We start from the raw sequence: 14,043 nt of genomic DNA on the forward strand, positions 1-14,043 counted from the left end.
CTCTCAAACCGGCCTCACAGCCTCCGTTAAAAAAAAGTTGAAGGTCAGATTAGGACAGCGACATTGGCAGGGAGATGGTGAGAGGAGAGCAGCAGCTTTTTAACCGGGCAGAAACAAAATATTCTGACAGCTATCACGGGAACAGGGCTCACAATCTGTATCCAGGACAGAGTGAGACAAGTGCAGGAAAAACACAGAAGCACAGAGATAAAGGGACAGAAAATGTACATGAGAAATTGATAAGGAGACACAGGAGAAACAGCACATAGGGAGTGATTTGGAGAGAGGCAGGCACAAAGTGAATAAGAGTGAGTGAGTGAGACAGAGGTCAACATGACAATGAGTGAAATTGTGACAATCAGACTGTAGGAAAAAGGGAGAAAAAAAATAGAAACAGAATGAGGGAGTATGGGAGAGCAGCAGAGGAAAATGCAGAGTCCCAAAGATCCAATTCCAACAACAGGTCTGTTTAAAGTAAAACTGTTACCTAAATATCTGATAACTCACTCCACCATCACTGCTTCAAGTTCGACTGCTACACAATGTGTGACTGACTGACTGTCCCCACGACACGGCGGTCTGACAGTAGCATACCCATACACTGAGTGCATCGGAATGGGACTAAACTATTGAGAGAGATCGGGAGTGAAATGGTGAGAGGGGTCGGGAGTGAATTAGTTTGGGAGATCGGGAGTGAATTAGTCCAGGAGCAAATTAGTGAGTGAGATTGGGAGTGAATTAGTGAGGGAGATCGGGAGTGAATTAGTGAGAGAGATCGGAAGTGAATTAGGGAGAGATCGGGAGTGAATTAGGGAGAGAGATCGGGAGTGAATTAGAGAGAGAGATCGGGAGTGAATTAGTGAGAGAGATCGGGAGTGAATTAGTGAGAGAGAGCGGGAGTGAATTAGTGCGGGAGATCGGGAGTGAATTAGTGAGAGAGATCGGGAGTGAATTAGTGAGAAAGATCGGGAGTGAATTAGTGAGAAAGATCGGGAGTGAATTAGTGAGAAAGATCGGGAGTGAATTAGTGAGAGAGATCGGGAGTGAAGTAGTGAGAGAGATCGGGAGTGAATTAGTGAGAGAGATCGGGAGTGAAGTAGTGAGAGAGATCGGGAGTGAAGTAGTGAGAGAGATCGGGAGTGAATTAGTGAGAGAGATCGGGAGTGAAGTACTGAGAGAGATCGGGAGTGAATTAGTGAGAGAGATCGGGAGTGAAGTAGTGAGGGAGATCGGGAGTGAAGTAGTGAGAGAGATCGGGAGTGAATTAGTGCGGGAGATCGGGAGTGAATTAGTGAGAGAGATCGGGAGTGAATTAGTGAGAGAGAGCGGGAGTGAATTAGTGCGGGAGATCGGGAGTGAATTAGTGAGAGAGATCGGGAGTGAATTAGTGAGAAAGATCGGGAGTGAATTAGTGAGAAAGATCGGGAGTGAATTAGTGAGAAAGATCAGGAGTGAATTAGTGAGAGAGATCGGAAGTGAAGTAGTGAGAGAGATCGGGAGTGAATTAGTGAGAGAGATCGGGAGTGAAGTAGTGAGAGAGATCGGGAGTGAAGTAGTGAGAGAGATCGGGAGTGAATTAGTGAAAGAGATCGGGAGTGAATTAGTGAGAGAGATCGGGAGTGAATTAGTGAGAGAGATCGGGAGTGAATTAGTGAGAGAGATCGGGAGTGAATTAGTGAGAGATCGGGAGTGAATTAGTGAGAGAGATCGGGAGTGAATTAGTGAGAGATCGGGAGTGAATTAGTGAGAGAGATCGGGAGTGAATTAGAGAGAGAGATCGGGAGTGAATTAGTGAGAGAGATCGGGAGTGAAGTAGTGAGAGAGATCGGGAGTGAATTAGTGAGAGAGATCGGGAGTGAAGTAGTGAGGGAGATCGGGAGTGAAGTAGTGAGAGAGATCGGGAGTGAATTAGTGCGGGAGATCGGGAGTGAATTAGTGAGAGAGATCGGGAGTGAATTAGTGAGAGAGAGCGGGAGTGAATTAGTGCGGGAGATCGGGAGTGAATTAGTGAGAGAGATCGGGAGTGAATTAGTGAGAAAGATCGGGAGTGAATTAGTGAGAAAGATCGGGAGTGAATTAGTGAGAAAGATCGGGAGTGAATTAGTGAGAGAGATCGGAAGTGAAGTAGTGAGAGAGATCGGGAGTGAATTAGTGAGAGAGATCGGGAGTGAAGTAGTGAGAGAGATCGGGAGTGAAGTAGTGAGAGAGATCGGGAGTGAATTAGTGAAAGAGATCGGGAGTGAATTAGTGAGAGAGATCGGGAGTGAATTAGTGAGAGAGATCGGGAGTGAATTAGTGAGAGAGATCGGGAGTGAATTAGTGAGAGATCGGGAGTGAATTAGTGAGAGAGATCGGGAGTGAATTAGTGAGAGATCGGGAGTGAATTAGTGAGAGAGATCGGGAGTGAATTAGAGAGAGAGATCGGGAGTGAATTAGGGAGAGAGATTCGGTGTTCCCGATACCTAAATGGAGGCAATTTCTGCTCATCCTGTCCTGGATGTCGGACAAGCAGCGTGACAAATTCGAGGCAGGGGAGTGGTGAAGTGAGATGGTGGTGAGATGGAGCTGGGTCTTGTCAGCGTACAGGTGGACCCTAAAGTTGTGGGTTTTTTAGATGATGTCACCAAGGGACAGCATGTAGATGTAAAACAGGAGGGTGCCAAGGATAGATTCCTGGGGTCTCCGGAGCAATGTTCCCCAAAGTGCACAGCTGCGCACCAATCGGGAGGTACTGCGCAGGCTGCTCACAAGCTGCTTCCGCTGTAAAAGACAGGGCCGCGCAGCAAATTTAAAGGGACCACGCACCCAAAAAGAAATTCGAGGGAACATTGCTCCAGAAGTAATGGTGCGAGAGCGGGAGGAGAAGCCATTGTCGATGATTCTCTGGCTACAACTGGATGGATAAGAACAAAACCAGGCATGTGCAGTCCGTCTCAGGTGGATAATGGAGAAGAAGCGGTGGAGGAGGATGGTGCGGTCAACCGTGTCAAAGGCTGCAGAAAGTTCGAGAAGGACTAGGAGGGATAGTTTTCCACGGTCACAGTCACATAGGATGTCATTTATGACTTTCAAAAGGGCCGTTTCAGTTTTTACAACTTCCTGCTATTTACAGGCCTTTAAAGCCCAAGTAATACTAATCACTTTCTCTTTCTCTGTTGAACCTTGGTGCTACGCTGCAGTATGGGCCTCAGGCCTCTGTCTTGGCTTCATCATTTAAAAATAAACTTGGACAAGAAATAGCCCAGAAACATCGGAGCAGTACACGGCCCCAAGTGGGAGCAGGACTGTGAAAACGTACACATCCCAAGCAAACTCCTGGAGTGATAAGCAAACAGGATAAGCTCTTCTCTACAAACAGGAAAGTCAACAGAGCAGAGCGGCTGTGCTGAGAGAGAATTCCGTCCCTTCTCCCACCGCCGCCACTCCCCGCCCCCCCCCCCCCCGTTAACTAAATAAACAAACCAAAGCTCCCAATTAATCTGCTTGCCTCTTATTCTGCTAGCAGGGCCTTACCTCAGAACTGATGAGGAAGTCCATAGAAAGCTGCCCCAGGGTCAGACGACTCACAAAATCAATCAGCCGGGCACGTGGAAAAGAATTTCAAGCTCACTGCGAGTTAAGATAAGCGGCACCTTCGGTTAACGATGCCCTCCTGATGACCACAGTCAGTGCGGCTTGCTCCCGCCCAGGACAGTCACGGTCCAACAGTTACTGATTAACTCACTCAATCAACAGCTGACAAGGAGCCTTTCCTGATCACGGAACTACTTACTCTGACATGGTATCCTCTCCTGGTCGGTCGTATTCCTAGAGGTTTCAGCACATGACCTCCAGCCGCCCCGCCCGCTCAAAATATGTTTTTTTCCCCCCATCTCCAATATTTCTATAATAACTACTAAATAAGTGTTCAAAGAAAATGATTAAAAATACAAGAAGGTAAGAGCCCATGGGATCCAGGGTGCCTTGGCGCGTTGGATCCTAAACTGGCTGAGTGGCAGGAGGCAGAGGGTGATGGTCGAAGGATGCTTTTGTGACTGGAAGCCTGTGTCCAGTGGGGTACCTCAGGGATCGGTGCTGGGTCCCTTGTTGTTTGTGATCTACATAAATGATTTGGATGAGAATGTAAAAGGTATGATCAGTAAGTTCGCAGATGACACGAAAATTGGTGGGGTGGTAAATAGCGAGGAGGAAAGCCTCAGGCTACAGGACGATATAAACGGGTTGGTCAGATGGGCGGAAAAGTGGCAAATGGAATTTAACCCTGAAAAGTGCGAGGTGATGCATTTTGGACGGACAAATAAGGCAAGGGAATACACAATGAGTGGTAGGACCCTAGGAAGTACAGAGGGTCAGAGGGACCTTGGTGTACATGTACATAGATCTCTGAAGGCAGCGGAACAGGTAGATAAGGTGGTTAAAAAGGCATATGGGATACTTGCCTTCATTAGCCGAGGCATAGAATATAAGAGCAGGGAGGTTATGATGGAGCTGTACAAAACGCTGGTGAGGCCACAGCTGGAGTACTGTGTGCAGTTCTGGTCGCCTCACTATAGGAAGGATGTGATTGCTTTGGAGAGGGTGCAGAGAAGATTCACCAGGATGTTACCTGGGATGGAGCGCCTCAGCTATGAAGAAAGACTAAACAGGCTGGGGTTGTTTTCCTTGGAGCAAAGAAGGCTGAGGGGGGACCTGATTGAGGTGTACAAAATGATGAGGGGCATAGATAGGGTAGATAAAGAGGAACTTTTCCCCTTAGTAGGGGGGTCAATAACAAGGGGGCATAGATTCAGGGTAAGGGGCAGGAGATTTAGAGGGGATTTGAGGAGGAACTTTTTCACCCAGAGGGTGGTTGGAATCTGGAACTCACTGCCTGAAAGGGTGGTAGAGGCAGGAACCCTCACAACATTCAAGAAGCATTTAGATGAGCACTTGAAATGCCATTGCATACAAGGCTATGGACCAAATGCTGGAAAATGGGATTAGACAGGACAGGGGTGGATGGGCGGCGCGGACACGATGGGCCGAAGGGCCTCTTTCTGTGCTGTAAAACTCTATGACTCTATGACAATATTTTCAAAGGCCCCTATGGTTTTTCTCCCAGGTTTGCTCCTGGAGATTAATCATTATTTCCTGGAAACTGCAGGACAACCCTCAAGGGTTGGCAATCCCCAGCGCTGAGTCCCAGTCAAACACTGTTTTAAACCAGGCCCACGCGCGACCGCTGCTCAGGCAGGATCGATGGGCAGTGTCGCAGGACTGTTCAAACATGCAGGAGGGTCGGTAACCAGAGGTCACAGATTTAAGCTAATTGGCAAAGTTCAAGCGGAGAAATTAGGAGACTTTTTTTTAACGCAGCGAGTTGTTGTGATCTGGAACGCGTTGCCTGAAAGGGCGGCGAAAGCAGACTCAATAAGAACTTTCAAAAGGGAAGTGGATAAATACTTGAAAACAAAAATGTTGCAGGGTTGTGGGGAACGAGCAGTTGAGGTGACTCAGTGTGTGTATATACATTCTCGAGGATAACAGTTTCTGTAATACTCAATAATGACGACGATGCGCAATTCGACCTGTGCCTCCAAAACTCTGCTGCCCTTGCCCCAACTCGCACCAAGTCCTGTTCGCCCATCACCAAGGTTCCCTTTAATCTGCGCGGCTCTGCAGCAGTCTGGCGGTCTCGCGCAGCCGGTTCACCGACTTTTGAATGGAAAAACCGCACGAGCGAAAATCTGAATGGGCCACGCAGTCTGTTAAAGGGGCCGCGCACCCAAAAAAAAAATTGAAGGGAGCATTGCCCATCACCCCTGCGCTCGCTGACCTATATTGGCTCCCGGTCAGGCAACACCTTGATTTTAAAATTCTCATCCTTGTTTTCAAATCCCTCGATGGCCTCCACCCCCCCAGCTCTGTAATCTCCTCCAGCCCCACAGCACCCCCCACCCCCCCGAGATCTCTGCGCTCCTCCAATTCTGGCCTCATGCCCATCCCTGATTTTCATCGCTACACCATTAGCGGCCGTGCCTTCAGCCATCTAGGCCCTAAACAACGCTCTACCTCCTTCAAACCTCCCTGTTTAACCCAGCTGCTAGTCTCCCCATCTAAAACCTCCTCCTTTGGTTCAGTGTTAATTCCTGTATGATTATATTGTAAAGCACCGTAGTACGTTTTCCGACGTTAAAGGTATTAGATAAATACAAGTTACTGTTGCAGTTATCTCACTGGACAAAGCTGGCTGAAAGTTGCTGTTTCCTACTTTATTTCTGGAAGTTAAGGTGAACAAACATGTACAACGCCTTTCATGTCCTCAGGGCGTCACAGATTGCTTCACACCCAATAAAGTCCAGTACTTTTGAAGTGTCATCACTGTTGTAATGTAATGTAAGGAAAAACAACAAGTTCTCACAACCACCGATGACATAATGAACAGATCTCGGTTTTATTTTTACTGATGTTGGTTAAGGGCTAAATATTGACCAGGACACCAACCGGGGAGAACCGGAGAACCCACCTGCTCCTCAAAATAGTGCCATGGGATCTCTTACATTCACCCAAGAGGGCAGGCGGGGCCGTGGTTTAATGTCTAATCCTCAGTACCGCCCCTCCGACAGTGCGGCGCTCCCTCAGTACTGCCCCCTCCGACAGTGCGGCGCTCCCTCAGTACCGCCCCTCCGACAGTGCGGCGCTCCCTCAGTACTGCCCCTCCGACAGTGCGGCGCTCCCTCAGTACTGCCCCTCTGACAGTGCAGCGCTCCCTCAGTACTGCCCCTCCGACAGTGCGGCGCTCCCTCAGTACTGCCCCTCCGACAGTGCGGCGTTCCCTCAGTACTGCCCCTCTGACAGTGCAGCGCTCCCTCAGTACTGCCCCTCTGACAGTGCAGCGCTCCCTCAGTACTGCCCCTCCGACAGTGCGGCGCTCCCTCAGTACTGCCCCTCCGACAGTGCGGCGTTCCCTCAGTACTGCCCCTCCGACAGTGCGGCGTTCCCTCAGTACTGACCCTCCGACAGTGCGGCGCTCCCTCAGTACTGCCCCTCCGACAGTGCAGCGCTCCCTCAGTACTGCCCCTCAGACAGTGCGGCACTCCCTCAGTACTGCCCCTCCGACAGTACAGCGCTCCCTCAGTACTGCCCCTCCGACAGTGCAGTGCTCCCTCAGTACAGCCCCTCCGACAGTGCGGCGCTCCCTCAGTACTGCCCCTCCGACAGCGCGGCTCTCCCTCAGTACTGCCCCTCCGACAGCGCGGCGCTCCCTCAGTACTGCCCCTCCGACAGTGCGGCGCTCCCTCAGTACTGCCCCTCCGACAGCGCGGCACTCCCTCAGTACTGCCCCTCCGACAGTGCGGCGCTCCCTCAGTACTGCCCCTCCGACAGTGCAGCGCTCCCTCAGTACTGCCCCTCAGACAGTGCAGCGCACCCTCAGTACTGCCCCTCCGACAGTGCGGCGCTCCCTCAGTACTGCCCCTCCGACAGTGTGGGGCTCCCTCAGTACTGCCCCTCCGACAGTGCCGCGCTCCATTTAGGACTGAGATGAGGAAAAATTTCTTCAGTCAGAGGGTTGTGAATCTTTGGAATTCTCTACCCCAGAGGGCTGTGGAGGCTCAGTTGTTGAGTATATGCAAGAGAGAGATCAATAGATTTTTGGATACTAACGGATACGGGGATAGTGCGAGAAGGTGGAGTTGAGGTAGAAGATCAGCCATGATCTCATTGAATGGCGGAGCAGGCTTGAAGGGCCGAATGGCCTACTCCTGCTCCTATTTCTGATGTTCTTAACTCAGAGAGTGGTTAGAATGAGGAACTTGCTACCAGATGGAGTGGCTGAGGCAAATAGCATAGATGCATTTAAGGGGAAGCTAGATAAGTCCATGAGGGAGAAAGATATGCTGATAGAGTTAGATGAAGTAGGGCAGGAGGAAGCTCACGTACAACATAAACACCGGCATGGACCCTGACGTAATAAAGACTCACTGCGCACTTGGTTGTGCATAAAGCAAGGCTTTAATCGACTTGTAACAAAACATGGAGGTCTAGTTAGTAGTCACTAGCTTCCTGTTTCCAGATTGTCTCTGGCCAAGTTGGGCCCACGCCCGAGTATTTATACTCCTCGGGCGGCGCCCTCAGCTGGCCGTTCAGTATTACTTCCTGAGTTACTTCTTGTAGAAGTTGCGATTTATGACAGACCCATTAAGCCGAATGGCCTGTTTCTGTGCTGTAAACATTATGTAATTCTACTGTATATACTATTATTATCAGATGTTACCTCAGCATGACTGAGAACTACCTGAGCCTCCTCCCCATCTCCCTGGAGGATCAGCAAGCTTTTATCTGGCTCAGAGGACACGTCCTGAGCTTGAAGGGGGGTAAATTCAAAACTAATCTGTCGAAACAATATTTCAGTGAGCGAGTGGTCAAGCTGTGGAACAGGCTCCCTAGGGAGACAGGGTTGATTCATTACTTTCAGAAAATAATATCTTGGGACACAGTAGGTGAGTAATTGGAGACATGACGTGTGGTGAGTGTAGTGTGCCCGGGAGGAACAGGTACTTTGAACCTCTGGCTCCCAAAGCTCACCACTGGGGGTTTTCCTCGCCTCATGTCTGGGTCTGTTGGAGACTCATTGATAGAGATTGATCGCTGTGATTGGTCAACAACTCCATTATCATTGGATCATGCGACTACAAGGATGGTAGACGGTGAACTAGTTGGACCCTGGTTTTTCTGCCTAACTGCGTGCAGTGGGAAATCAGCTGTTCCACAAGCGATCACCTTCCATAAAAATCATACCGCGGACCTGCAGTACCCCAACCCACCGCTACTGCTGGAATCCTTCAGCCCTCACAACATGCTGGAGTGGTGTGTAATAACTAGCTGACCCACTCACCCCCATAGAAACATAGAAGATAGGAGCAGGAGCAGGCCATTCGGCCCCTCGAGCCTGCTCCGCCATTCAATGCGATCATGGCTGATCATCCAAATTCAGTACCCGATCCCTGCTTTCGCCCCATACAACTTGATCCCTTTAGCCTCAAGAAATATATCCAACTCCTTCTTGAATATCTATATATATAAATCGGTCGATCTGTCATTCTGTCTGTCATTCTGTCTGTCATCGCGTGTGCGTCTGGCGGGCTATGCGCTCGAAAGTTACAGGGCGTACCTACGCGCGCGTTACCTCCAAAGAAAGCTTACGTTTCCGAGACGGTTTTAAGCGTATTTACGTTTCGGCCGGGCTAAAATCGCGCCCGCGGTATCCCAAAAACCTTCAACATTCCGCTCATTAGCATCTCATTATCCGCTCATTAGCGACAGAGTGACCTCGAGGTCGACCAATCGTACGGCGGCTTGCTGCCGCGTGCAGCCGGGCCCTCCTGCGGTTGAGTGACGGGACGATTGACCAATCCTACGCTTTGGTGACCTGATGGTCGACCAATCGGTGCGTGTGTGGGCGGGCCTTATCGTTCTGAACCGAGGTGAGTCGCCGCCATCTTGCTTCCATTCTTTTTCCTGCTTTCTGCGTCTTTCTTTTCAAATATACATTTCCACCAAAATAAAATTGGATTTATTAAATTGTTTTTAAAAAAATCACTCATTTGTAAACCTAACCTGAACATTCTTTTTCCTACCTTTCCCCGTTTTTTTCTTAGGCCTCAAAGCCTGCGCCTTTCTTGCCCAGCCAGGCCCGAGCTAGGTGATTGCGCTTCTGCTAAGCTCCTCACCACCGCCGCCCCCCCCCGCCCCCCCCGCCGTGTCACGTTACCCAGGGCAACGGCGTCAGCCACAAGGGTCAGGGAGCGCGCGCAGCAGGAGAGACGCGGCATCTCTGTTCGGCGCGGGGGGCGTGGCTCGGCCGCCGGCCGTCTCTCAGAGCCGCAATCGGGCGGGGGCGGGGGGCGGGCTCGGCCGCCGGCCGTCTCTCAGAGCCACAATCGGGCTCGGCCTGTGGGGGGGTCGGGGCTCGGAGAGCGGGGCTCTCGGCCGGGAGGGGGGGGGGGGGGCGGGGCTCGGAGAGCGGGCCTCTCGGCCTGGGCCCCCCCCGCCCCCCCTTCCGCACCCCCCCCGCCCCTTCCCGCCCCCCTTCCCCCCGCCCCCCTTCTCCCCCCCGCCCCTTCCCCCCCGCCACCCCCTTCCTTCCCCCCGCCCCTTTCCCCCCCTCCCTTCCCCCCCTCCCTTCCCCCCCTCCCTTCCCCACCCCTTCCCCCCCGCCCTCCCTCCCCCCCGCCCTCCCTTCCCCCCCGCTCTCTTCCCCCCACCCGCTCTCTCTCTTCCCCCCAGTCGCTCTCTCTCTACCCCCCAGTCGCTCTCTCTCTTCCCCCCCAGTCGCGCTCTCTCTCTCTCTTCTCCCCCCCCCCCCAGTCGCTCTCTCTCTCTCTCTTCCAACAACAACATGCCCTCGAAAAAGCCTCGGCACCGCCGGGCACTCCAGCTAGTCTATCTATATATATAAATCGGTCGATCTGTCATTCTGTCTGTCATCGCGTGTGCGTCTGGCGGGCTATGCGCTCGAAAGTTACAGGGCGTACCTACGCGCGCGTTACCTCCAAAGAAAGCTTACGCCTCCGAGATGGTTTTAAGCGTATTTACGTTTCGGCCGGGCTAAAATCGCGCCCGCGGTATCCCAAAAACTTTCAACATTCCGCTCATTAGCATCTCATTATCCGCTCATTAGCGACAGAGTGACCTCGAGGTCGACCAATCGTACGGCGGCTTGCTGCCGCGTGCGGCCGGGCCCTCCTACGGTCAAGTGACGGGACGATTGACCAATCCTACGCTTTGGTGACCTGACGGTCGACCAATCGGTGCGTGTGTGGCCGGGCCTTATCGTTCTGAACCGAGGTGAGTCGCCGCCATCTTGATTCCAAACTTTTCCTTTCTTTTTCCCGCTTTCTGCGTCTTTAAAAAAAACGTTGCTTTTAAAACACATAGGCCTAGAAATTCAGTGCCCTTAGCGGCGATTTTGCGGCGCTAGAGGGCCTAGCGCTGCAATTGGCGCCGGCGCCGAAATTGCCTGGGGCCCTTCCGCCGCGGTAGACCGGTAGCGCTGCGCCGGCACCGATGACGTCATCGGTGTGCGCAGCGTCCCGGTTGCCATGCCGATGGGCCCCAGCGCCGAAATTCAGTTGCGGCCGCCTCGCCCGTGGCAGCCGCAACTAAGACTCTGGCAACAGAGTCTTACATGACTTTGCGCCGGCGCATTAAAGGCCCCGCGGCGGCCGGCCGCTTTCCCGCCGGCCGCCTGTCCGCTTTCCCGCCGGCCGCCTGGCCGCAGCTCCCTCCCCGGACTTCCCCCCCCCCCCCCCCCCGGAACAGAAGCAAGCCCGGCACTTGTCCGAGGTGCCGGGCTCATTTTTACAATGATTTTCGCGGGCCGCGGCCGGGTGCAGGCAGCTCCTCCTTAAGGGAAGGAGGAGGCCTGCACTTCCCGAACCTGCCGCACCGCAGCGGGCGCCGCAGCGCCGGAATAGCGCCGATATTCAGCGCGTAGCGCCAGTTTTCAGGCGCAAACAGCTCTCAGCAGCGCCGGCAGCCGTTTGGGCGCAGAACTATTGAATTTTTGGCCCGCCCAGCGCGACTTAGCTCCGGCACTAACTTCCGGCGCTAAAGCCGTCGCTGCGCCAAAACCCAATTTCTAGGCCATATTGTTTAAAAAAAAAATGATTTAGAAACGAATTAACTTATCTAATCTCATTAATTTTCCTACCTTTCCCCGTTTTTCCAGGTAGGCCTCGAAGCCTCGGCTTCTCCTCCGCACCCACGCCCGAGCTAGGCACCTCCCGGCCCCACTCGAAGGCTGGAGGGGCGGGCCTCAACCCAGCGCTGCTACCTTACTAAAGGGTGCGCGCGCAGCAGGAGCTGAGACGCGGTGTCTCTCTCTGGCTCGGCCGGGGGGCGGGGCTTGCTGAGCGTCAAGCGTTACCCTGGCAACCGGGCCCGCCGGCCATCTCGCACAGCCGCAATCGGCGGTCTTCACCTCGGCGGGGGGGGGGGCCGCGACTCTCGGGGGGGGGGGGGGTGCCGCGACCCTCGGGGGGGGGGCCCCCCCCCCGCCCTCCCTCCCCTCCCTCCCCTCCCTTCTCTCTTCTCCCCTCCCTTCTCTCTTCCCCCCCCACCCCTCCCTTCCCCCCATCCCCGACCATCGGGAACATCCTTCCTGCATCTAGTCTGTCCAGTCCTGTCAGAATTTTATAAGTTTCAATGAGATCCCCTCTCATTCTTCTAAACTCCAGCAAGTACAAGCCCAATCGACCCAATCTCTCCTCATACGTCATTCCTGCCATCGCAGGTATCAGCCTGGTAAATCTTCGCTGCACTCTCTCCATGGCAAGAACATCCTTCCTCAGATAAGGCGACCAAAACTGCACACAATACTCAAGATGTGGTCTCACCAAGGCCCTGTACAACTGCAGCAAGACATCCTTGCTCCTGTACTCGAACCCTCTCACTACGAAGGCCAACATACCATTTGCCTTCTTAACTGCCTGCTGCACCTGCATGCTTACTTTCAGCGACTGGTGCACAAGGACGCCCAGGTCTTGTTGCACTTCCCCTTCTCCCAATCTACTGCCATTCAGATAATAATCTGCCTTCCTGTTTTTGCCACCAAAGTGGATAACTTCACATTTATCCACGTTATATTGCAACGTGGGACTATCCCAAAGCACAGATATATGGGTCCTCCATAGATAACTGGGTCAACACCATGAATAAGATTGGCCACGACCTTAGGTTCTCCGGGAAGAGACCCCCTTACGAATTCAGGTCTGCCGCTAGTATCGACTGGGATTCAGTGGCGTCAGTCACCCCGTTAAGTGGCCTGGTCGCCCGATTCTTACGGGAGTCGACTTCCACTGCCCTGTATCTGTTCATACGGTGGTGGGGCCCAGGACTGAAACAGTGAACCTCGGACTGGATCTCCATGCATGATCCACACACCTTCCCCATCTCCTATTTCCGAAGGTGGGTCAAGTTAATACTGGGTGCGGCAAAGTTTGGTTCCATTAAGAAGCTGCTTCATTCCGCAGTAGAAAAACACGCACAGCACAAAGTATGGCATGACCTCCGAGATCTCTGCGCTCCTCTAATTCTGGCCTCCTGAACATCCTCAATTTTCATCGCTCCACTATTCGGCTGTGCCTTCAGCTGCCCAGGCCCCAAGCTCTGGAATTCCCTCCCTAAACCTCTCTACCACTCTATCCTCCTTTAAGACGCTCCTTAAAACCGACCTCTTTGACCAAGCTTTTAGCCACCTGTCCTAATATCTCCTGATGTGGCTCGGTGTCAAATTCTGTTTGATAATCGCTCCTGTGAAGCGCCTTGGCACGTTTTATGACGTTAAAAGTGCTATATAAATGCAAGTTGTTGTTGAGAGACACTCGGAACAATCAGTATAACCTCTGTTCGCCTACTATTACAAAACTTAAAGACATGGGTGCGAGCCGAAGCTGCAGGCTGTCTGACTCACTGAAGAAGCACAATTGTCTAAGCAACGTCCTCCCCACCTAGGATAGTGGTTCGCTCCATTCTGCTGCTCCACTGACACTTGGTGTCAGTGTTTCCATGTTTAAAAGCCACTCTCTCAGCGCCCCCCCACAGAGATTTCCAAAACCCAGGAGTGAAGCGTCTCTCCGAATAACCAGACATGGTGAATGAATTCTCCATTGTTTGGGTCCCTGAGAAACACTTCCCATCTGACACTAATTACCACTCCTCTGTCTCAGCTAAAGGAACCAACCGCTTTAGGCAAGATTTCGCTTAAAAATAATCTTAAAATAGCTTGCATAAATATATAGAAGCTTCGGCACGGAAACAGGCCATTGGCCCAACCAACCCGTGTGGAAGCAAATAGTTCCAACCACCCATCCTGTGTCAGCGTGGCTCAGTGGGTAACACTCAGAAGGTCGTGCGTTTGAATCCCTCCAGAAACTTGAGCCCAAAGTCCAGGAAGACACTCCACTGCAGTACTGAGGGAGCGCCGCACTGTCGGAGGGGCAGTACTGAGGGAGCGCCGCACTGTCGGAGGGGCAGTACTGAGGGAGCGCCGCACTGTCGGAG

General features: G+C 52.6%; 1 protein-coding gene across 6 annotated transcripts in view; it reads right to left on the reverse strand.

Annotated features, from left to right (window-relative positions):
• The window catches only part of LOC147114478 (anion exchange protein 2-like), a 410,117-nt gene that overhangs the window by 160,802 nt on the left and 235,272 nt on the right, over nucleotides 1-14,043 (reverse strand). The window contains exon 1 of one of the 6 annotated variants that reach the window (XM_085992181.1): nucleotides 3,514-3,690. The exons of the other annotated variants lie outside the window; for them this stretch is intronic. Within the exon in view, the coding sequence (XP_085848307.1) occupies nucleotides 3,514-3,537 (24 nt within the window). The 5' untranslated portion in view covers nucleotides 3,538-3,690. Of the gene's footprint in view, nucleotides 1-3,513; nucleotides 3,691-14,043 lie in introns of those variants that run through there. 6 annotated transcript variants of the gene reach the window in all.

This window comes from Somniosus microcephalus, chromosome 7 (genome assembly GCF_052327205.1).
Source record: "Somniosus microcephalus isolate GS21.2 chromosome 7, FLI_Smic_1.0, whole genome shotgun sequence".
NCBI classification, from domain to species: Eukaryota; Metazoa; Chordata; class Chondrichthyes; order Squaliformes; family Somniosidae; genus Somniosus; species Somniosus microcephalus.